Source organism: Eucyclogobius newberryi, unplaced genomic scaffold (genome assembly GCF_026437365.1).
Source record: "Eucyclogobius newberryi isolate DKJ021-1_F unplaced genomic scaffold, fEucNew1.0.hap1 SCAF_20, whole genome shotgun sequence".
Taxonomy (NCBI): domain Eukaryota; kingdom Metazoa; phylum Chordata; class Actinopteri; order Gobiiformes; family Gobiidae; genus Eucyclogobius; species Eucyclogobius newberryi.
In genome coordinates, this window is record NW_027315835.1 from 11,781,148 (window position 1) to 11,806,927 (window position 25,780).

General features: G+C 39.5%; 1 protein-coding gene across 19 annotated transcripts in view; it reads left to right on the forward strand.

Moving 5' to 3' along the window:
• The window catches only part of ank3b (ankyrin 3b), a 97,509-nt gene that overhangs the window by 13,817 nt on the left and 57,912 nt on the right, over positions 1-25,780 (forward strand). For 10 of the 19 annotated variants that reach the window (XM_072455601.1, XM_072455605.1, XM_072455604.1 and 7 more), the window contains exons 2-12: positions 9,194-9,295; positions 9,384-9,482; positions 10,327-10,425; positions 12,508-12,606; positions 15,438-15,623; positions 17,674-17,772; positions 18,533-18,631; positions 18,795-18,893; positions 21,675-21,872; positions 24,222-24,320; positions 24,972-25,070. In XM_072455601.1, coding sequence (XP_072311702.1) covers positions 9,194-9,295; positions 9,384-9,482; positions 10,327-10,425; positions 12,508-12,606; positions 15,438-15,623; positions 17,674-17,772; positions 18,533-18,631; positions 18,795-18,893; positions 21,675-21,872; positions 24,222-24,320; positions 24,972-25,070 — 1,278 coding nt within the window. Of the gene's footprint in view, positions 1-9,193; positions 9,296-9,383; positions 9,483-10,326; positions 10,426-12,507; positions 12,607-15,437; positions 15,624-15,850; positions 15,875-17,673; positions 17,773-18,532; positions 18,632-18,794; positions 18,894-21,674; positions 21,873-24,221; positions 24,321-24,971; positions 25,071-25,780 lie in introns of all 19 variants that reach the window. The other 9 variants (XM_072455600.1, XM_072455603.1, XM_072455602.1 and 6 more) reach the window with 1 other exon arrangement.

Sequence of the window (25,780 nt, forward strand, 5' to 3'; positions counted from 1 at the left end):
GCCTCAGGGACCGGCCTCAGAATACAGTTACTCTGAATGTGTATTTTCAGTGCATATCACAGTGTAGTTGAAGTTAAAAACATGCCCATGACCTGAATCCTTTAATCAGCCTCAGGTCAGTTATACTTTCTGCCAGCTCTTACGTGCCTCCTGTGTGGCCTTGTTTACCTGTTTTGAGTAGTTGTTGTTATGTTCTGCTCTGTATCTCTTGGAGTCTTTTGCCTTATAGCAGGATAGGTATATGTTTAGTTGCATATTTGTTGACTGTTAACGCTGCTTATAATGGTATATCCTAAAAAGCACAAGATTATTGGTATGATATAGGATATTTGACCAAAACAAACATGTCTTGTATTGATCAATCCCAATTTTGCTTTTAACAAATGGAAATGGCTTATACTATGTCATTTCCTGAACATATACAATTTAGATTTCTGATCATTGCAAAAAAAAACTGTAGATTCTTGATTAGAAATAAGCATTTTCTTGATGACTCGAATGGACAGAATCTCAATCGTGATCAAAATGCGATTCATTGCACAGCTTTACATTAGCCATCTATTATCTTTAAATGTATTCATTTGTATTTATACATTTATTTTGCAGAAATGCTAGCATAAATGGCATGAATATTAATGTAGCCTTCATATTAGAACAGTATGTGATTTCAATAGTGGCTGCATGTGCTCTACTGTTGTGCCTTGTGCCCTGAGCTCCCATAACCGTCCCGTAGAGACTTAGTTTGAGATTAACTTGCCGGAAACTCTCCCCCCCTCCTCTCCCTTGCCCCCTCCTCCCCTCCTCCCTCTCTCCCCTCCTCCCTCTCTCTCCTCCTCCCTCTCTCTCTTCTCTGGACTTTCTCACTGGGAGCCAAACGCCAGGTATTTTTAGCCGTGACATAATGCCCCTATCGCCTCTCCTCTCCCACTTCTATGCACACTTTCCCTTTTAACCCTCGCTTTCACTCGTCCGGACCCACCCCTCGAACCCCCCCACCACCCCGGTGTCTCTCACTAACCCCCCTCGTCCGCCCGCGTCCCTATCCACTGTCCCTCGCCCCGTTCCCTCCCCTGTAAGCGTCCCGGGCAAGCTGGAGCTGCTGTAGTAATTGACTGCTCAGGTTTCACACTTCTTGGGAACTGCAGTGCTTTGAGAGACATGGCAGTTGAGGAGGCAGCCGACTATTTGGCCGAAGTAAGTCTCATCATAAATTGCATTAGCAAAGAGGCGCTACATTTATTTCCAACGAGCGGCGGGATGTGTCTCATTTTGACTGATGTTGGAGCCATAGGGGGCAATCTGTGTCCTGCACCACTTTGCTGCAGTGCGAGTGCATGGGAGTCAAAGGCGTCTGTCAGGGTTTTAAATGACTCTTCTAGACGTGGATTTGATTTGATTGGGTGTAGTAAAGTTGTTTGTATTGCAGTAGTTTTGTGTTGCTCTGTGGTCAGGAGAGGGACCTGACCTTGGCTTGTGGCGTAGGCTCCAGCAATGTGCAAATGTAAAGCTGTTAAAAAGTCAGTGAATGTAAATGTATGGATTGTCATGTATAGCTAATGAAATGAGGCGTGATGTTAGCTGTTCTATTGTTATTTAGTTATTATTGTCCATGCTGTGGCTTGTGGGGTATACATTACACGATGCAGTATATGCAGGTGGCTCTTCACACAACAAACAAAAGAGGAAAAGGCATCTAATGATATAAGTAGAGATAAGACATATATCGAAACATTTAGTGTGTTGTCAATAATCATAACTGTTAAGAATGACCTCAAAAAGAGACAGGAAAGGCTGGTGTGAGCTTCCAAACAAGGGCATAATGTGTTATTTCTGCCTCAACCAAGTCATTTACAGGCACTTACTGTCAATATCCTACAACCCCAATAACCCCTAATATGGAGGAACAATGTACTGTAGGAACAAACACTTTCTTGTAAATAATATGATAATAATATAATATTTTACTGTGTTTATTTTGAAGTTTGCAGTTGAAACAGCCTAAAATGGAACAATGTGACCTTTTACTACTGCACTATGTAACTTTTCAGGCTTGTCTCCTTTTCCTGGAATGTTCCACAGTCTGGCATTAGACATCTTTATTAGGGCTGCAACAGTCATCAAAATTCAATCGCTATTCGAATGGACACAATTAGGCTTCATTTATCATCATATCGTCAAATATCATCATTTTCAAGAACATTTTATGACTAGATTTGTACAAACATTATTTTTTTTGTCATCAGTCATTTCATAGGTCTATTTCAGTCTTAACATGTGAACTTTGCAAATCCAATCGCAATCGCAAATGACATAAAAATCGCAATTCGATATTTTTCCCAAATTGTGCTGCTCTAATATTCATGGAGAGAAGGAAGAACGGCGCCGCCCATCCAAGGTGAATGTTGCGATATCATCTTTTTAACAGATTTTTCTCAATAATCCATCCATCCATTTTCTACCGCTTGTTCCCTTTCGGGGTCGCGGGTGACTGGAGCCTATCCCAGTGACTTCGGGCCTTAGGCGATAAATGCTTTACAATACTTGGAAGCTAATACTCTATTACTGGAAAAGGAAAAATACACATTGAACTTGAATAACAATGTCTTCCATTGTTTGAGGAGACAGTGGGGCACTTTGTTGCTCACTGTATTATCACAATCCTGTAAAAGTAACTATACTGGGTAAAAAATGACTGCTTAAAGATCAAATATAGCCTGTAAACGATATTGATCATCCAAAAATAATATATATAAATAATCTCTCCCTCTGGATTTATGGAAAAACACTGCAAACATTTTTAAAAATATGGATTACGCCAGACTAGAGCGTTAAACCCCTAGTCATTTAGTCAGTTAATTACCGTAGTCCATGGTTTCTTAGCCGACCCAGATTTTTTTTTGCTGACAAATAATTTTATTGAGCTTAGAAAGACGTTGCCATGGAGCAACGCAAACAGGAAGAAGGCACGTGTGAGTGAGGCAGATATTTGTGAATGAGTTGCTTTTGCCTTTTCACAAATACAATGCAATTTACCAGTCATTTTCTTGCACTTTGCATTAAATATTTGGTTGTATCCTAGATATTTTTTTGTCACAGCCTAGTTTCAGTTGATTTATGAAGGAACCAAACATGTCTTTAGTGGACCACAGATGTCTTTAGTCAATTGCAGCCCTAGCTGACAGTGTTTGGGGAATAAAGCTTTGAACTGTCACACACTGCTTAACTACAGTGACAGCCAGGGCACAGTATAAGTTGGAATTTGTACTGTACAGATAAGGATAATTAATTATAGATTAGAGTCGTGTTGTGTCTTAATTACTAGAGCATAAAAGCTTCTTCTGCCAGCACATGCCTGTAGCGTGTTCGTGGCTGTGATCGTCGGCAGCCGCGCTCCGGTCGGCTGTCCCGGGGCACGCGGAGCTGCTCTGGAAAACGAGCCTCTGCCGCATACGTCGCATTTCTGAGCCGGATAAATAAAGTGACACCCAAATTGGCGCGTACCAGACGCATTAGCAGCTGGCGGCGGTAATGCACGTGTTTCTGTGGTGGTGTTGTTGCACTCTTTTGTTGTTTACAGTTGGGTCTGACCGGCAGCAATATTTTCTTTTCAATTCGGAACACAACCGCATGCATTTACCGTATTTTCCGGACAATAAGTCGCACCGGAGTATAAGTCGCACCAGCCAAAAAATGCATAATAAAGAAGGAAAATACATATATAAGTCACACTGGAGTATGAAATGCGGTTGCAAGTGTGAAAATAACAAATAATATCACATATAAGTCGCTCCGGAGTATAAGTATATAAGCATAAATATAAGTCGCACCCCAGCCAAATCTATGAAAAAAGGTGCAACTTATAGTCCGGAAAATACGGTACAAAAATACATGAAACGTCATCCATATTACCGCATTATACGCAAGGTTAGTTGTAGTTTTTTCAGATTTGTTGTACATTTTGTAACTTATTGTAGTATAAAACATGAAGTACAAAATGCGTGACACGTTTTCCGTTCGTTTTTGACAATTTTGATCGAAGCCAATTCTACCAAACACCGATCTATGTCTAAAAAGATCAAACAACATGCCTCGTCTGACTTTGAACACATTTTGACTGTATTCTTCTGCCTCCTTCCACCTGTGCTAGTGCAAAGTGAAGTGAGCCTGGAGGCAGAACAGCCTGGTGAAAGTGTAACGCAGTGACATGTGGACAGTGTCCTTCTGTTATCCGCTGCTCCATTGAAGAGCTGTGATAACAAAACATTCCTGACTGATGAAGGCTGGTGTCGCCGACATACTGCGCACATAGCAACGCAATCCAACAATCCAACAATAAACGCCATTTACACATGATTTGTTTGATGATTGTGTCTAAGTTGACCAAAATTTGTGTTTGTTGCCTCTTGTTTTTGTCGATTGTAAGAATGTAAAAGGGACAACAGCAGAAAAGAGAATGCGTGGAGAGTTAGATGAAGATTTGTGAATTACAAATCTGCCTTTTACATCTAAATATAACTTGTTCCTTATTTGTTTCAGTACTAATAGTGCGGTTGTTTTCCTGTGAGTTGTTTTCCACAGCCAGACCGTAGAGATACCAGGAACCGACAAATTATTTAGTCATCTACAGCGCTTTTCATTCTATTTTATGTTTTTTATTCAGGCCGCAGATGTTAAAGATGCACATCAAGGTTACTATTCTAGTGACAGGTCCTGCTTGTTTCCATGGAGATGTCGTTTTGCCTGGAATCACGTTTCACAGTAGTGGGTTCAAGCATATCTATCTCAGTACAACACACTGCAGACACATCTTATACTGTGGAACATTTGGCTTAAAGTTACATAATGCACCACCTTTAACTTTGCAAAGTCGTCATTTGTGTGGCAATATAATAGTTTATAATAGTGAGTTGAGATACTGACATTCAATATGGCACCGCGCACCATTTCACTACTGGAATGGCCTCAGAAAGATCACGTTTCAAACCAGTAGATTCAGTGGTAAAAAGGATGTTTGCAGTTGCATTGGACATGATACACGGTTTATTATGAAAGCATTAAACAGTAACAGCTCATAATTTGACCAGAGTCACATATTTCTGTGCGTATATTGCTTGTTGACACGGTTAGAGAAGACAGATTAGTGTTTAAACTGAAGGCCGGGCTCATTCCCAGGCCGTGAATAGACCTTATAATGGGCCTTATCTGGTCCATCTCCACAAACACAAGCCGAACATGTCTACGGTGTCAGCAGCCGCTAACACTGGGATCAGCGGATGTGCGGGGGGCCACTGGGAATACGAGGGGCCGGGACAGGACGCTTTAAAGTCAGAACGACACCAAACTTCAACTGTTAAATCATCTCAAAAGGTACAGGAATAAGATCATCAGGTTTTTGGTGCATGTGAATAATAGCCACATATAGAAATGATCAGGTTTGTGAATTCATATTTTGGATGTTTCATGGGAAAGTACAACGTAAATATCTGACTCTTGTCCCCCATCACGTACTAGAATCTGAAATCTACCAATAAGTCACGCATTACGCTGTTTTAATTGACTGAATTGGTTTGGACTTGTTTGTATATTATGTAATTAATTGAATTTTAGTCTAAGAAGCATCAATCTTTTCTCATCGTCAATCATCAGATTCTTTTGGAGAAGTCAGGCTTTTGTCAGTATGTGGTTTGGAAAAATCTCGGGCTTCAAAATCCCCCCTGCCCAGACAGAGGGGGATCTACAGTGGGTGAATGATTTAAATGCTCACTTCTTGAGGTTTGATCGGTCACCCGCCCCTCCCCCTGCACAGCTGCATGCTCCCTCTTCCACAGCTGGACAATGCCCTGCATCTGTTCCTCTTCGCTTATCTGCCCCGGACCATCAGCTCCCCACTTCGCCTGGTCTCACCCATCCCCCCAGCACACGGTCCCCCTGCCAACCACTGACTGTCACAGCAGCACAGGTGAGGAGTGAGCTGAAGAGGATTAAAGTGAGGAAGGCAGCAGGACCTGATGGCATCAGCCCCAGGCTCCTTAAGTCCTGCGCAGATGAACTGTGTGGAGTTATGGAGCATGTCTTCAACATGAGCCTGAAGCTGAGGGTGGTACCACAGGTCTGGAAGACCTCCTGTCTGGTACCTGTGCCTAAGACACCGCGCCCCAAAGACCTCAACAGCTTCAGGCCAGTGGCTCTCACGTCCCACCTGATGAAGACACTGGAGCGGCTAGTCCTGGACCACCTCCGCTCCACCGTGAGCTCAGCCATGGACCCGCTGCAGTTTGCATATCGGTCTGGCATCGGAGTGGAGGACGCCGTCATCTCCCTGCTGCACCGCTCTCTCTCTCACCTGGAAAAGCCTGGCAGCTCTGTGAGGATTCTGTTCTTCGATCTTTCCAGCGCCTTCAACACCATCCAGCCGCTGCTTCTGAGGGACAAGCTGGAGACGGCTGGTGTGGAGTATGACCTGGCAGAGTGGATGCTGGACTACCTCACAGACCGACCCCAGTTTGTGAGAGCCCGGAACTGTGTGTCTGACACTCGGACCTGCAGTGTGGGGGCGCCCCAGGGCACTGTCCTCGCACCCTTTCTCTTCACCCTTTACACTGCAGACTTCAGACATGACACGGACAGCTGTGTCCTGCAGAAGTTCTCTGACGACTCTGGCATCATCGGACTCATCACGGACGACGATGACGCGGAGTACAGAGGACTGGCGCAGGACTTTGTGGACTGGTGTCAGCGGAACCACCTCCTCATCAACGCGGGGAAGACCAAGGAGATGGTGGTGGATTTCCGCAGACGCCACCCCACTGCCCCCTCACCAGTGAACATCCAGGGACGGGACATTGAGAGAGTGGACTCATACAAGTACCTGGGTGTTCATCTGAACCACAAACTGGACTGGACTCATAACACAGACGCACTGTACAGGAAGAGCCAGAGTCGGCTCTACCTCCTGAGGAGACTCAGGTCTTTTGGAGTGACAGGGCCACTCCTGAAGACCTTCTACGACTCTGTGGTGGCATCAGCTCCTGTAGGTGTGGTCTGCTGGAGCAGCAGCATCACAGAGAGGGATAGGAGGAGGCTGGACAGAGTCATCAAGAAGTCCAGCTCCGTCCTGGGCTGTGCTCTGGACTCGGTGCAGGAGGTGGGGGACAGGAGGGTCCTGGCTAGATTCACATCTATGCTGGACCATGAGTGTCACCCCCTGCAGGACACTCTCTCCGCTCTGGAGAGCAGCTTCAGTGAGAGACTGGTCCACCCTCGCTGTGTGAAGGAAAGGTTCCGTAGGTCTTTCCTTCCTGCTGCTGTCAGACTTTAGAACAAAAACTGTTAGTACTGAACACTCGCAATACTGACCTAACCTAATACTGATGTGCAATTCTGTCATATGTGCAATTGCTGTTGGAATTCATGTGCAATTCATGTGCAATTACTGTGAAATTCATGTGCAATCTATGTGCTGTCGTGACACATATTCATGTGCAATTACTGTCGTGATCACATGCAATGGTATTTATTTATTTATTTATTTATTTGTCTATGGGAGGTTTTATTTATTTATAGGAGATCTTCTACTGAAAGTGTTTTTCAGACTTCCTATAAGTGATCTGTTCTTCTGTATCTACCTCTGTATCTACCTGCGTTGCACCAATGAAATTTCCCCATGTGGGACAATAAAGGAATATCTTATCTTATCTTATCTTATCTTAAAAAAAACTATTGACTATTTTTTGTGGTAAATGGCACTGATTAAAAGTTCTTATTTATGTTAATTTATGTTGTGCTCTACAAATAAACTTGAGGAAGTGAACACTGAAAGCCATTTTTATTTAATTTGAATAAAACAAGATCAAAATTGCTATTGATGGAGTAAAAGGAAATAGTGAATACATGTTTTTTTCCTGCTTTGCCTTAAGTTGTCGAGTGTAAAGGAAGTTCACTGGTCTAGACATCAACATGAGAAATCTCGGAGGCTGTTTATCTTTTCCCAGGCCTCGTCCTCCTCGCTCTTTGCTCTTTGCTCTTTGCTCTGTGTTTTGAAGCATTTCAGCACTTCTCTGATGCCATCTCATTACGTCCCCCAAAGCACAAACTGTAAACTTCCTGAGTTTTGCTGCTGCCGTCCCCAGAGCCGAACCACACCCGAGGATTTTAACACGCAAAGATTAAACAACGTCTATCTTCAAACCGCATCTTTCACTAAGTCTGGAGGTGTCATCTGCATTTTCTGACTCCGGCTTCAGGCTGTTTTAGATTAACATATGTTGAATAAGGTTTTGCAGACAGCTGGCACCAATAGGGATTTTGGAGAAGTACAATATTTATAGTTTATTGTGCGCCTTTGGTTCAAACATGTAAAATATCTAAAATAAAGACAAAAAGTATTGTGAATGTAGACAATTAATCGACTAATGTATAATGAATAATCATAGTCTTATTTTGATCATAGTAATCGTTATCTACACAATACAGACTCTAAAACACATGCCAAAATACTTTTTACAACAAAGACAAAAGAATCAAAATGTACAAAAAGAATGAAGTATTTCTGACTTCAGTCATTGATACACTTTATTCGTAATATTCTCTCTCTAGAAGTCACTGTAGTTCAACCTTATTGTGTCTGAAAAGAGTATAACTATACCATAACGGGTCTTACTGTATTTGGCATTCTATTGTGAAATACTTTTGAGAACTATGAACTATGAACTAGAATGTTTCGATGATTTTTGATGACTAAATGAGTTCAAAACTAAACCCAAAACACATTTTTATTTGCTTTGACTTTAAATTCAGTGTAGATCAGATCATCTTGTGTTGTAACTGAGTTTGATCTTTTATTGATGTTATTAAATTAGTATTTGTCTCATTTACTATTATAATGTCTTACAGCACTTTGGTCAGCTGAGGTTGATTTAAATGTGCTTTATAAATACATTTGACATTGACATAAACACATTTTATAAGGCACGAATGACACGAATTAATGAATGAATCGGGTGAAGAGTGAGGTGAGACATTCAGCCCCAGTTCTGCTTCCGAAACAGCTACATAAGCCAGGGAGGTCCAAACACAGGAGCCAACACACTGTTTTCCAGGCTTGGGACTTTAATGGCAGGTCACAAACAAAACCTTTAGCATTTGCCTCTCTCGTCTAAACTATATCTCGTCTTTTTTCTCGTCTTTTTTCCAGACGGATGTAAACGCTTGTTACCTTCGAGCGGCCCGGGCAGGTAATGTGGAGAAGGCTCTGGATTACCTGAAGAATGGAGTGGACATCAACATCTGCAATCAGGTAGATCTCCTCACTGTCACTCACACATTCACGTCGTTCCACATAATATAAATGTGCCGTGACTTTGACGTGGTTATTTCGCCTGTAGAACGGCCTTAACGCGCTGCACCTCGCGGCGAAGGAGGGCCACGTTGAAGTGGTGTCCGAACTCATCAAACATGGGGCCAATGTGGACGCAGCCACAAAGGTTTGTCTCAGATATTTACTCAACAATGCGTAGGATAAAGACCGGTTATGCTTAAAGTACCTGTAATTAGCGCTGAATGGCATTGGCAAAAATAGATGAGGTCAATGTTTTTTGGGGGGATATCGATAATCAGACAATATTTTGGTGATTTTAATGTGTTAGTTGAGTTTTAAGCGTCAGATAAATGGGAAAAGGGAAAAAAATGCCCACAAAAAGGCATAAATATCACTTCATATCCATTTAGTAACATCACTTTTTTTGGCTTTTTTTTGTCACAATATTATCTTTATTCTATTAATTGCATCTTTAGTACATTTATTGCGAACACTTTATAATTACTACACTTATGCCTGCCTTATTACATAATGCACACATAGTTTATAAAGAATGATTCAGGGATAGTAATCACACAACCCTAACCCTAATTCCTAGCCCTAACACCTAACCCTAACCTTAGTTAAGTAGATTCTACACCTTAATCATGCTTAATAAACTGTTTGTTCATTATGAATTAAGTCTTTGTTCATGCTTTGTTAAGTGTAGATATTATAAAGTTGTACGCATTTATTTTATTCATGGGTTTCAGGCAAATGATTCTTTCCTGATTCGAAGGATTTTAAGTTGAGGGAATGTATTTGGTAGCATTATTTTAACTACTATAATTTGTCTTAATAAAGCATGAACAAAGACTTAATTCATCATGAACAAGTATAATGATAATGATTCAGGCTTAGTAACTTCAGTAACGGGTTTGGAGTTCTACAAAAGAGAACCATTGCTTGAAAACGCTGTGTAATCCAAACTTGATCTGGTAAGTTGTACTATTGTTAATTTCTTGCTTCAGAAAGGGAACACGGCCCTTCACATAGCGTCGCTCGCGGGGCAGACAGACGTGGTGAAGGAGCTGGTTACACATGGGGCCAATGTCAACGCACAATCACAGGTACAACAGCAAATGCTATAAGGCTGTTTTAAGATATTTGAAGTAGGCAAAATGTCCTTAGAGATGCATTAGGCCAAACAAGAACAAGAGCAAAAGTACCGCATTTTCCGGAGTACAAGTCAAAAAATGCATAATAGAGAGGAAACAACGTATATAAGTCGCACTGGAGTATAAGACGCATTTTTTGGGGGAAATATATTTGATCAAATCCAAGACCAAGAACAGACATTTAATCTTGAAATGCAGTTTAAAATAATAACAGATGAGAGAACATGGTGAATAGGTGTACGTATGCTAACGCTAACACCTTCAGCTACATGACGCATATACAAACGAACTGTGGTAAGTGTCTGGTATGTTAACGTAACATATTAACAGTTATTCAGATAACTATAGCATAAAGAACATGCTAACAAGTTTACCAAAGCATCAGTTTTACCCCAAATCACTAAATCCATTGAATTCTTCTTCCTCTGTGTCACTTCTAAACAACTCCACAAACTCCAGAGGTAGAGGAAGTGCAGATTCTTCTTCTGCGTCGCTTAGAGCCTAGAGCGCCCTCTTGTAGTTTTCAGTATGAAAATAATCAACATGTGAAATGCGTTTGCCAGTGTGAAAATAATGAATAATATCACAAATAAGTCGCTCTGGAGTATAAGTCGCACCCCGATCAAAACTATGAAAAAAGGTGCGACATATAGTCCGGAAAATACGGTAAACAGAAGAGCAGTGAAAATACTGCATTAACTGCTGGGTCACTACTGGCAAACACATGTATCACATTATAATGACAGAATAACTCAAGTAAATCTCCATTTGTTTAATATAAATCTCACTTGGAATGTGCTGGGGCGTGGCACCACAATCACACGCTCTGTTGACAACCTGCAAAATGAAAGCCTACTTTGTTTCATTTTTATTGTCTTATTGTTTGTACCAATAAGCCTGTATTATTGTCTTTATTAATTATGAGTACTTCTTCTTGAGCAATGTTGTTTTGAACAGACACAGTACTTTTACTACAGTACAGATACTCCAGTGTGCACCAGCGCCTGCTTTCTCTGCTACAGTGAAAATGCAGAGTCAGCACTGTCCCACTTTCACCGTCAGCAACTGGCCTGTCACTATGGCAACTGGAGCCACCCCGTGAAAAAAACAAAAACATTTTAAATCATGAAGTGAAACTAAATTATGGAACAAATATCTCTATCCTACATGATTCTATAACCTGTGCCTTTATATCACCTTGTAGCACTCCAAGAAATAGAAACATAATAAAAATAATAATAATAAGATGAGATAAGATAAGATAATCCTTTATTGTCCACACATGGGGAAATTTCATTGTTGCAACGCAGGTAGATACAGAGGAAAAGGACAGATAACACTCTTAATAGAAGAACTCTTATAAACAAAAACTCCTATAGACAAAACCTCTCATTTAAAAATAAAGATAAAATAAAGATCAAATAAAAACAGCTAGCGTAAGACAAGATAATACTAATAATAATGGTAAAATAAACACTCTATTTTCATCAGTTATATGCACATGAATGCGGTATAAGTTATCCAACTAGTTCAGTCACTGAGCGTCATATCTAGCTTATTAAAAATCAAATTGCATTTATGACATATTTTGTAGTATTGATAAATGCTAATGATTTGTGCTATGCAGGGGGAAAAAAGGCTTACCTGCACAATCAGAGCTTGCTCGTTTATCTTTTTGGAACTATAGATTGATCTTGAAACTAATTGACATTTTGCTGAAGAAGGCAGAAAGACCAGCAACATTGTAATCTACTGGAAGCCCTTGTGGACAAAATTCAACTCATTTAACTTGTGTGACTTGATTTTTATCCATTAATGACAACGTTTTAACTTTGTTGAACTATTATATACGTATATTTTGAAGCTGATATGACATAATGGAAGGGCTAAGTCACATTCATTTACTGGAACTAAAGATATAAACAAGATGAGGCCCATTTTAATGATTTTCCATTTTATTTATCATACAAATAACAGCGTCCTACATTATACTTTTACTAACAAATGCATTTTATTGTCCACCTTCTTCCCCAGAATGGCTTTACTCCCCTGTACATGGCGGCGCAGGAGAACCACATGGTCGTGGTGCAGTTTCTTTTGGACAACGGTTCCACTCAGAGCATCGCCACCGAGGTACAAAGCCAAACTCGTAAACCCCCAGACAGTCCAGCGCGCTCCGTAATGTTTGTTTACGCACGGTCACAGCTCATAACGGAGGCTAATAGCACCCTGCACCTCAACCTGCCATCAGCCGCCACCACTGTCCTCCCTGTAATTACCGAGGACCATCCGAGCTGACTAAAGATGCGGCAAAATGTCAGCGTATTGTAGTTTTAGTTAAGGTAATAGTAGTTCTAGCATTAGCCGTAGTCGTAATAGTTGAATTAATGGTAGTTTGGGACTGTGCGAGTTGTAATAATATGAATAGTAGTTAGTAACAGGGGCAATAGTCGGCAAGTAATCGATTAATGTTGCAATTTTTCTTTCGATTAATTCAGGCATGTCCAAACTACGGCCCGGGGGCCAAATGCGGCCCTCAGACCAATTTTTGTCGGCCCTCTGGCTTCCTGTTATGTTGGTCCAAACAACAAATGTCATACTTTTTCCTGTGAAATGTGAAAAATTCAAGCATTATGTCATACCAATCTAATATGTTCCAAGTCTTACTAAAGAAATGCAAAAATTTGATTGATTAATTTTGTTATTTGACAAATTTTACATTGTTGGGTTGTTTGTGGCCCTAAAATGTGGCCCTCGGTGAAAAAAGATTTAACACTCCTGGATTAATTGAAAGGCCTATGAATATTTTTACTGAATTTGACCATCTTGATTGAGTATATTTACTTATGAAATAGATTTCTCATAAAAACACTACATTTATACATTTTCTTTGTCTTTTTGGTGTAATTCCTGCTTTGTCTGAGTCATAAAACATCTTCTCTCAGCTTTATTTCAATGGGTTAACTTTATATTTTTGTCTTCCATATCTTGGGCTCTAGTTAGTGCCTCTATGTCTTACTGATGGCTAATTGTATGTAGCCTTCCTCTAAACACAATGCTGACCGTAGATCTTTTGTCAGAAGAAGGTTTAACATGAAAATATACGGTGTAATAAATACATGGTTCGATGGTTATGTGTGAGTATTTGGCCTTGGCTGTGGATGTATAGTCTCTCGTGTTGGTGTGATTGATGTTTGTGCAGTAGTAGCGGCGCGCTGCCAACACCCGCCACTGCAACAAAAGTGACAATGACAAACTTCTCCCTCGAAAGATCTTTATTTGCTGTGTTTGAAGTCGCTCGGGCCTCGGAATTACAAAGAAAATAGACGTAAACTAGGATTCAATTCAGCAATAAATCAGGACTAAATGGCTAGGAGTCATTTTGATATAATTTCACATGGAAACGCAATTATATTTGCTTGAGAAAAATATAAAAATGTATTGCTCCTTATTGTTAGTTGTGTACAAGAACTGCAAGTAGAAAGTAGCCAAGTAATAGAAAGAAAGAAAGAACTGTATTAATCAAAAAGGAAATTTCAATAAGAAAAAATACTAGAAATACTACCATTATTATCATTACTATCTATACTTTGGTACATGTTCAAGGACTTCTTTCCTAAATGCTCTTCTTATTTAGTAAATATATCCAGTATATCCATATATCCAGTTATCTCAGTATTTTCAAAATAAAACATGTCAAAATAAGCCTTTACGTAAAGATATATATTTATTGAAAGTACTGTGTTGTAATAAAGTGCCCTCAGTATGTCTATCATACATTGCTGAAATCGTGCTCCATGAATAATTAAACTCAGACATATGAATGGATATACATTTCTCTGCATACATTATTGATGATGTGATGGGCAGAAGTGCAGAGGGAGGAGGTACAGAGGCCTAGGACTCATGGGAAGGGAGCGAGACAAGGAGGCAAACAACGGGCAAGGAAGAAAGGGCTCAAGGAGGAAGCATCTGTGAGAAGGAGAGGAGGGCGGGACGCAGAGCTGATGCAGACAGTGGATCCTCAAGAACAAACCAATGACAAGCTCTTTCTATAAAAGTATAAGCCTAAATCAGATGAATTCTAAAAATGGTCAGGTTTTGACAGTTGATTGGAAGCTCTAATTGTCAGACTCAAAATGGTGTCAAATGGCTTAGTTGGCAAATTTGTCCTTGATTTGATGGAAATGTAATTGTATTGTAATATATTCTGTTTCTATAGTTTCCTAATTCAAATCTACGCTAAATTACAAAATGAATTCTTATTTTACAGCTTAAAGACTCCAGAGTGTAGCCAATCACCTTCTTAGATTAGTCAAGCCCCACCCATGCTTCCTTTTAGTTTGCAGACATTTGGGCTAAGTATCTCTAGTTATCTCTCTTTTAATAGAAAATCTATCAATCGATATGGTTTGATTGTAAAATAAGGTAAACATCTATATTCACATTAATACATTGTTCAACGTTTTTTGTTATTTTTAAACAGTTTTAAGAGACAAAACGCTGAGGCTAATGCTAAGTAGCTTGAAATGCTAAAACTAGACTAGTAACTCTTCTACGCTCTCTTCTACTGCAAAAGTACTGTATGCAAGTCATCATAATAGTATTTTAAACTTCCAATTGACACAGATTAATATATATATATATATATATATATATTATTTTTGTTAACCATAGTTTAATTAGTTTTAATTTACACAAAATTGTGGCTATAAAACTGCAGATTATGTAACTCTTAATACCAATCCTCAAAGTACACACATAATCTTTTATTTCTGTCTTGATTCAATGTAATTTTATCAAAGTTGTCTCATTATTATTACTTATAGTCATTCCAATAATGTCATACTAACTAACATGCTGCATTCACATGTATTTCCCCCCCTTTTTGTCATATTATGTCTCTCGTATATCATTTTAACAGTTTCTTTTACATTTAAACTCTTTCCTCTTCCCTCTCTCAGGACGGCTTCACTCCTCTGGCCGTGGCGCTCCAGCAGGGCCACGACCAGGTCGTTTCTCTACTGCTGGAGAACGACACTAAAGGAAAAGTCCGCCTTCCCGCTTTGCACATCGCCGCGCGCAAGGACGACACAAAAGCTGCTGCGCTTCTGCTCCAAAACGACCACAACGCAGACGTGGAGTCCAAGGTACCGGACTACAGTACCCACAGTGCAGCTGGGAACAAGTCACCGGTTCAATAACTGTTCCAGCATCAAGTTGTTCTACATACACTCATTCATATCCATCTACGGCTTGGTGCAAACATGGTGTCTTTGGTGTTTTTTGTGGTGCACTAACCGCCCCATTCTCCCTCCTGTCCCTCCTCTCTCTTTTGTCTATGACCTGTCCAATTTTTCCCCTGTTTAAATCCCAGATGGTGGTGAATAGGACTACTGAGGTACATCTCCACTGCTCTCTCTCTCTCTCCTCTCGTTCATTGGCGCCATTTCAGGCCTGAAGTCTTCTGCCTGTTGCTACCGTGCGCTTTCTGCTGGCATGAATTGCTTGGCTGCTGACGACAACTCACTTTGTGCCTGTTTTGGACCTGCAGCATAGATACAGTCGGCTTATGAGAGAATACACCTACTAGCGGATGGGTCTAACGCCTCCGTGCAGTCAATTTCATGTAGAAGAGCTGCTCTATCCCACTACTACACTCTACTTCAGGAGTTAGACTGTGCCAAATAGAGATGTGAAGTGGGCCCAAATTTGTTTAAATATCCAATAATGCTAACGGTAGCTGCGCACTACTACTTATTACAGTGATGCGAGTGCTGCCTGCTGCATCACAACATCAATAGAACAATAAGAGATCGACTGTTGTGTTTTTTTATGGCTGATGCTGATGCCAATATTTTAGGACCCTGAGCTGCTGATGGTTGTTTAGCTTTGCCAATGTTTTTAGGCTGATATGTTGGGCCAAGTGTAATCACATTTTATGCAGTGCCCTTTTCGACTGACGTGTTGAACTAAAGTTGTATGTCTTTATTTGAAGTAGCTAGTCAGCCCCCCAAAAATAATTGTCAGCCTAAAATTTAAGGCTGACAACCGATACGCCAAAAAGTGTAAATATTGAACATATATCGCATATTGAATAGTCCGTTTGCATTTCTGTGCTAATGTCAGCAACATGTTGGTTAAAAGCTCAATTACGACTGGACTTGAGTTGTGCTTTGAATTACACAGAATACTTCAGTCTTAAAAGAGGGAATAGAGGGAACACTTTTGGCTGACCGCTGCTTCCTCTATGACACGTGGCCGACTGTATCTATTGTGACTTTGCTGTTTGCAGTGTCTTGCTTCTTAATGAGCACACACATAGAAATAACATAGAATTTTTAAAAAAGCTTATTTGTAGAGATTTTTACACTAGAACTAACTTAGATATGACATAATTGTTGAAATAGAGGATATATTAACAAAAAAAAGCCAAATCCCCACCTCCTTCATTCATTTATATCAATCTAAAGGTGAACAGTCCTTTGATTGATAACTATCAACATTAAAACAATATTTACGACTTCATCCATTCTGTATAATGATCTACTAGTGATCTGACAGATGTAGTAGATCACGTTTTCAACGAGCCCATCGCTCCATAAATATGGTTGTATAGCAAATTAAATCAATTGATCTTAAATATCACTGACTTTTATTTATTGTTCGTTTGAAAATAGTAAGTATTTTTCTATTTATCTAGGTTTAACTTCTCCAGATGCATGCACAGTGCACACCTGCATGTGTTTTATTATTATTTTTATGGGTGCCCTGTTTCCTGTCAACTGAAAGAGAATGACCCACTGGACTCACACACACTATGTTCTTCTCGATGCTACATTCCACTTGACAGGAACACAAGCTTTGATTATTAAGTTATTTTTATGATTTACTAACCCTTCTTGGGCTGAGAGACCTGATCTTAGTCGAGCTCTTGCACACTCTCTGTTTGACTCTTTGCTTGCAGCTGCCACACAATACTTTGGTTATGAGTTAATCCTAGAGCATGCCTGACCACCGCTTAGCCCTGGTCTGCTGCGCTCCACTGCCCTGCGTGTATCTACCACTGTGCCCATCAAAACTGGTCCATAATGTCCCATGGTGCTTTGCTCTGTGGCTCATTATGAACCAGTTTAAACTCATTTTCCTCTTCTCTAAAATGTCTTTTCTCTCGTTCCTCTTTTGTTCGGTGTTTCTCAGAGTGGTTTTACTCCCCTGCACATCGCCGCACACTACGGAAACATCAACGTGGCCACACTATTACTGAACAGAGGGGCAGCTGTGGACTTCAAGGCGAGGGTATGTACTCCAAAGTACTCCAAAAACACGTGCTGGAATACTGTAATACTAAAGTGGGTGGGGCTGAGTGCAGGAATGTGTCCCGTGATGGTCTGTCCCGCAGCTGTCTGTGCCACTCTGCCACACATACGACACCGGGGGAATGAAAGTTACAGGATACTTTTACTCTCAAATGTGGCTCAAGTGCATTTTTACGTTCTCAAGCACAGTTTATGGCCACTGGTTTAAGACAAGATGGTATTTTATTGTTGCACTAACATCTCTTTGCGTAGTAGTAATGCTTGTAATTGGTAATAGTATTTAGCTGTACTTTAGATTATTTATCTTCCATGTCATGACAAAAACACAAAGAGAAAAAAAGAACGAAAGAGAAGAGTTTTCTATCATATATTAGTGGTATTAGATTCAACTAATTTAAAAGATTAATTAACATTCTGGACACTGCAGATTCCTCTAGAGGGGGTTATTGAGCCATGTGTCGCACAGGCTGTTAACTCTTGTCACTTTAATACTGGTAATACATTTGACTATTGTTCAATTTAGTCAATATAGTTTCCTCTGCCTTTTCCCTCAGTGGGTTCATATATCACAAATAAATCCTCATTGCATGTTTATTTAGGTATATTTTCCTCCAGTTTAATCAGTTGATACGATCTAGTATTTATTAATCCCAGGCAGCACCACTCAATGCATGAAATATATAGGGCAATATGTTATATTTTTGAATGTTTGGCATTCATTTTGCAATGACTTTCTCCAGAATGACATAACGCCGCTGCACGTAGCTTCCAAACGTGGAAACTCAAACATGGTGCGTCTGCTGCTGGAGCGAGGGGCCAAAATAGATGCACGGACCAAGGTACAGGAAATGTTTCAATTTTTCAATTCGCCCAACTTTTCAATCAATACATGATTGAAAAGAGCCAAATTACCGTATATTTTTGCAGTGCTGTATGGTCTTGAGATATTTGAATTCCAGATCATTTGGTTGATAATAAGTACTAAAGCTGATGTTTTTGCAGGACGGGTTGACTCCGCTGCACTGTGGGGCCCGGAGCGGACATGAGCAGGTGGTGGAGATGCTGCTGGACAGAGGAGCTCCACTCATGTCCAAAACCAAGGTATCGTTTCTCTAACTTGTACATTGACAGTCAAAGTCAGAAATTAAGATAAGATAAGCTATTCCTTTATTGGGGAAATTTCATTGTTGCAACGCAGGTAGATACAGAGGAAAAGGACAGATAACTTATATATAAAAAACACTAACCTGTTACCATCCACCTATTTTCGCCCTGTGCACAATGGTTGGACATACCCAAATGGCATTGCTTATTAAAAGAGGATCTTATATTCCACATGCAAGTGTGATGCATCATTAGAAAGCTTAGGCCTTCTAGTTTCTGCAGATGTGCACATGAAAACTGTCAGGGCTTCAGAACTTACACTACAGAGGCCCAAACATAAACAAAACATCCTTTTTTAGTCTCGCCTGAATATTGTTAATTTGTAATGGTTCTGAGCATGGCATACTTCATTGTGTGCATATGCTGTTCACTGTACATGATGTTTATCTTGTTGACAACAACTGTGTAAAGTTTCAGATCTCTAGGAACAGGCATTTTGATGCTGTTGACCTTTTTGTATCAAAAAGTATATTCGGAACAAGTGATCCAAATATGTGCCAACTGTGCCAAACTGTTTTATTACAATTTTAGCTCCTCTATGATCATAAAACATACATTTTGATGTTTTGTAGGCCACTAATACCCATTATAACTGCTAAAAACAATATCTGTGAAAATGTGTAAATATGAGTTTACCCATGAATTTCCCATATAGAGGTTAAAAAAAAATAATAAATTATAATATTTTTATTTTATTTTTGTATTGGTATAATAATACATATATCTAACAAAATGCACGTCCAAAAGGCTAATAAAATCAGAAAACGTTATGCGCAAAATCCTGCAGAGAAATCTGGCTCTTTACAGCCTTCCCGGAGCCTTACGCACGAGAATACAGAAGATTCTGTGTCAATAAGCCCTTTGTCCCGCCCCTCTTTCTAAAGCTATTCTTATTGGCTAGAATAATATGTCAATCAAATTCTTCTACGTCACTCACATGCGGCGCTATTTAGATGTAAACAGACTTATCCATGTGCGTCGCAAGCAGCACATTTTTTTTTGCGGAGGCTGTAGCAAACAAACCCGTCGACAGAAAAATTTGAGGATGGTCTCATTCTGTAGGTAACAGTCTGAGGAAAAGAAGGATACCCAACATTATCTTATAGGTCAAACAGGTCATTTGTTATGGACGGAGAAATGCACCGGACAAGCGCATTCTCGTCTGGCGAGAAACGAAGAAAAGTTTGTTTACTTGACAATATCTCGAAATCGGAAAACTTCAGAAAAAATACAAGTAGATATTGTTTTTCAATGGTTCCTTACGGACAGACTGAATACAAGGATGTACAGAATTAAAGCCGTTTCGTCCGTCATAAACAGCAAACAGGTAGGACATGCGTTTGTAAAAGTTGAGACTTTCTCACAAACTATTGGCAATTGCTTCTTGGGGCATATTATTCAATGTAAATCAATGACATATTCGTTTTGTTGAGAAAATAAGCTTTAAAATGATGTATGGCTTGCTGGTATTGACCACGGAAATAAAAGTGATGATGTAAGAGAATATTTGAGATATAGAAAATGCTCGCCGGCGGACAGGTGGGTGGTAACAGGTTTTAATAGAAGAACTCTTATAAACAAAACTCTTATAAACTAAAACTCCTATAGACAAAACCTCTCATTTCCTAATAAGGAATGGAGGGGAAAAATAAAGATAAAATAAAATAAAAAAACAGCTAGCTAAATTGAGTCAGTTAAATAATTGGTAACTAGATATTAGGTATTTATAGAATTCAAAGAGAAGCTGGTAGAGCCATTAAGTGTCATTTTCATGCCATAAATTGTAAGTAAGGTCGCCATAGCGTCTGCGGGAAACACTGAACCATAGACTAACTGTCATATGTAGACACGGGTAGAGTACTCAATACTAAATAGTAATATTACTAGAACTTTGGGGAAAAAAAGTATGTTAGGTAGAAATACAATTTATACACAAAGTTACGTGCCAAAATGTAACTTTCCACCTCTTCTAACACTGCTCTGTATAGAAGTCAAGTTTCATCGATTAATTGCTCATTCTGGTTATAAAGGTCACTGTATAATTGAACTATACTCCAAAATAAATTATCTGAACATAAAATGCATTTTTATCTGGCTGTTAATAATACATAATCATGTCACTTTAATTTTAATTTTACTTTTATATTATAAAGGATTTCATAAAGCCGGTCACACACAAAAGGAAAGATATCCGATAATTAGAATATTGAATGAAAGTGTTGTTTGGTCATGGCTTCTGTAATTGTAAATAAATCAGTATTGAAATTGTGATATTCAGATTCAGACACATTTATTCATCCCGTTTAGGGGCAATTAATTAAAGCAGCATCAGACAATAATAAAAATGGTGGAGCCCATTCATAAATACGGGGTAATAAAAGACGCTCACAATAGCACACAATACAGTGCCGAGAGAACCAAGGGCCTTTAAGAGCTTAGCAGCCTAATCACACAGGAACACAGGAAGTGACGGTTAGTTTTACTGCATGGTAAGACATCACGTCGACCCGATGGCAGCAAAGGTAAGACTCATATTTCAGAACGTGGTCTGATGCTGCTAATATGACACTGTCCTTCCTTCTCATCTGCCGGTTACAGAAAGCAGACTCATTTGCCAAACTAATGATTTCAGAGCAAACATTTACAATTACGATCAAATCAATCCATTATTTTTGTGCCCTTTTATATTTATACCAGTCTCCTTGATTTGTCCTCCAGAACGGCCTGTCTCCTCTGCACATGGCCACGCAGGGCGACCACCTGAACTGTGTCCAGCTGCTCCTGCACCACGAGGTCCCGGTGGACGATGTGACAAACGATTATCTCACGGCTCTCCACGTGGCTGCGCACTGTGGGCACTACAAGGTCGCCAAGGTGATAGTGGACAAGAAGGCCAACCCCAACGCCAAAGCACTGGTGAGTACACACGATGCAAAGCCTAATCTTAGGTTTGTATTAGGTTTTACTTATTGTTCTTAATTCTTATTCTTATTATTGTTATTATTCATTTTTTTTGCCACAACTCGGGCATTTTTGACCCCCTGAACATCAATGAAAAGTCCCACAGACGCTCATATTTCACTCACTAATGCGTTTTTATGGTCTTACTGGAAATATTTAATACCCATGTAACAAATTTACTCTATAGCGCCTCCTACCCATTGTGTGAAAAACTCAACATTGTCTGATTTGTTTGAAACTCATGGATTATATTCTCCTCGAGACGCCATGAAAATTGTGCATTGCAAATATTGTTTATTTTTCAATATTGGCCAGCAGAGGTGCAATGAATGCCTTCACTTCCTATTCCTCTTTTATTTTGATGGGACATTTCCTCTTGTGCCGCGGTCTTAGCATTAGTAGTAGCGTTAGGTGGGTCTCTGTTGCTAGGTGATGGAGGTACAGGGAGGAGGGGAATAAAGTGTAACGTCTTTAGGCTTTATTCTTTAGGCTTTATTCTTTAGGCTTTATTCTTTCTGCCACAACTCGGGTATTTTTGACCCCTCAACATCGAGGAAAAGACGGTCTTTAATTTTTTTTTTTTTTTTTTTTCATTCTTAAATACTGTAAATATGTTTATTCAGTTCGAGTGTATTTTTTAATGATTTATTTGTCTTGTGTGAAATAAATTAATCTTGCTTTTTTGTGGTACATGTTATATTAAGCCAGGTGGTCAATATAACATGTACGACAAAATTTGCAGAAACTTCAAGTAATTGCAGTTGTTGTTGTTGTTGTTGTTGTTGTAGAATACTGATGGCTATAGCATCTAGGTTTTGTGATCAAGATACTTTTTGTTATTGTATGTAACTTGTCAACTTGAGCTAGATACAGTTTGGCAAAACTATATGATGTTTATAAATTTGTCAAAGTACATGGAGCAAACGGGGGCGTGTTCTTCATGAATAACATCAGTTTGGGGGGTGTGACTTAGTGTGTCAATTGTAACATCTGCTTGTGTGTGGGTTTTAGTGAAGTGAGACTTTTAGGAGCTAATATTTAAGAGGTCTAAGCTTCAGAAGCACACTCTTTTATGTCAGTTTAGATGCCACACCCAGTCTCTGTTTATCAGGACAACACATTACATAACACTCTACAACCACGTGAAGATCCTAATAGTCTTAAACCACAAAAAGACAACAATACCAATGCTCTTTGAACACTACGACACAGGCTTTTATATCTGCACTAATATTTACTCGGAAAACTGCAGACAAAGCAATAACCGTCGCCAGAATTGTTTTTTTAGATGTTATTGACCCTTTCAGCGTATGTAAACAGTGCTTAAAATGAATGAGATAGAGCGTTTATAAAAGTATCAGTCCTGAAAGGGTCTCGACATAAAAGAAGCACGTGCATTATTTTACTTAAACAAACCGTACTTCTAGATTCGTTATTGATTGTCTGAATTTGTCGATAAATTCAACCTGATCAAGGCAAAATACTGTGTGTCAAAGTGTTACCTGCACCGATGCATAAGCTATACTTTCTGTTCTAGATGCAGCCTGTGTTTAGAGCTCAGTTTAAAGTCAGTGTACTGTAATATAAGACATCTGGGTGTGGTCACCGCTCTGGGACGCTAAAACTAGAGAGCAAAAGAAGAAAAAGAAAAACCTACAGGGAAATGAAGTCATAGGATAAAGCCAGAGACCTAAAAGACAGAGTGTCTGTGTGTGTGTGTGTGTGTGCGTGTGCGCGTGTGCGCGTGTGCGTGTGCGTGCGCGTGTGTGCGCAGTGTATTTGAGCAGTGCGAGACTTTTTTTTCAGTCTACGGTTGACTCAGTTGTTCCTACACGTGCTCGTCTGGTTTGTTAGAAAAAAAAATTGGATGTTAGAGGGTCTTTTCCGTGCTCTTTGCCCACTACTGCTGTTTGTGTAAATGTGGGATTTGTTTAGTTGCACAAAAGACATACGGTGTTACGCAAAATTGTCTGTTTACCATGTTGTAATTATTATTTATTAGTTATTTATGCACGTTTGAGTAATTTTATTCTCCTTAATTCACGACACGCCCGCTGCTGGTGTATTTACGTGAATGTTGATACTTTTAGCAGCCATTTTTGCTCAAAATGTTAAATACCTGGCCTTACTGCATTAGGTGGATGTCCAGAAAGTTCTTCTACAGGTTTTTTTGCAACGTTTTCCCGCATTTTGGTCGTTTCAGTGCTCAAAATGCCTCACTTCACGGCCATGTTTAAACTGCTTCATTTCTAAACTCCAAAATAACCCGTAATCTTTTTTGTGTGTGTGTTTTGTTTCCGACAGAATGGGTTTACCCCTTTGCACATCGCCTGCAAGAAGAACAGAGTCAAAGTGATGGAGCTGCTTCTGAAACACGGCGCATCCATTCAGGCGGTGACTGAGGTACCGGCATTTATGTCTAAGCTTTATCCTCACAAAACAAACAAACAAACAAACAAACAAACAGGAATGCACAAGTCTGATCGTGCAGGTCAATACTAAACTATAATCATTTTCATTGTCAAATAGATTTTTTTAATTCATTTCTGAAATGGAAGATCAGGATTAGACACATGAAAGAAATAGAGAATGATAAGAGAGAAAATCCAAATTATAGCTGGGGTATCTTGACTTTATTCTTGTAAATGAGAAGGGAAAAAAAAATCCCTTAGATAATGTACTGTAAAAGTAACAATTTAAGATAAAAAGCAACAAATGAGACCGCTGCACACTGTCTGGAGCTAATAATAAAGCATTCATCGCTCATAAACGCGGAAGTAGGAGCCAAATCTAGCGCTCCAATTGACTTTGCTCCAGCTTTACTTTGCTGTCTGAAAAAAAGCTGTTCCAAAACCCAAATAATAACAAATAAAGGCATAAAAATATTAACAATGTACCAAAACGTTTGTGGAACTAGTTCGATTTAAATAAATACTTCCTCCTTTCGACAGTTTGTTACCCCAGCTTTAAGAATCACCTTTAAATTACATTTTCCCCCCATGTTTCTGACTCACCTTCACAATTTATGATATTATCTTTGTTACCTTTCCACAGTCTGGTCTCACTCCCATCCATGTGGCTGCTTTTATGGGACATGACAACATTGTTCACCAGTTGATCAACCACGGGGCGTCACCAAACACGAGCAACGTAGTGAGTGCCTCTCCCCGTTCACTAATAATGTTTTTATTGTTCTATTCTATTCCCGGCAACAATTGTGCAAACTTATACATTTAGCAAGACAATGTGCGGTTTTGTTGTAGTGGGTTCAGTGTCGTCTCATTGGAATTTTCAGCGTTATGGAAGATTTGCTTTGAGTAATAAAAAGTACATAGAATACGTTCAATATTTTGTGTATTTCAGTGTAAAATTGTACTACACTAGCATTGGAATAAAACGTGAATTGTGTTTTATTTACTTCTTCAAAATACTGATCGTGCATAAGCATTTACACAAAACATGGATTGATTGATTGAAAGAAAGAAAGAAAGAAAAATAGAAGACTGTATTTGTCCCTGTGGGGAAATTGGTTTCCAGTGACTTCACATGACCGGCTTCACGTTCACTCTTTCACACGTGACACGTAAAAACAACGGAACATAAAATGCGGGTCATGTGCAGCGTAACGACCTAGAGCTTCCGATTTGCATTAAAAAGACGTTAAGAATATTTAAAAGGCGTTAAAAAGTCAAAGCTCCTGGTGTTTATTGTGAACCCTGTGAACCCAGTATTGATTTTAAGACATAACGTGTAAAACATTGAAGAAAAAGAGATCCAGTGTTCCTGCAAAGGCTGCAACACGCTGCAATAATGACATTAGCAAACACAAAAGTGTCCGAACGACAACTGTAGTGGAGTGGAAA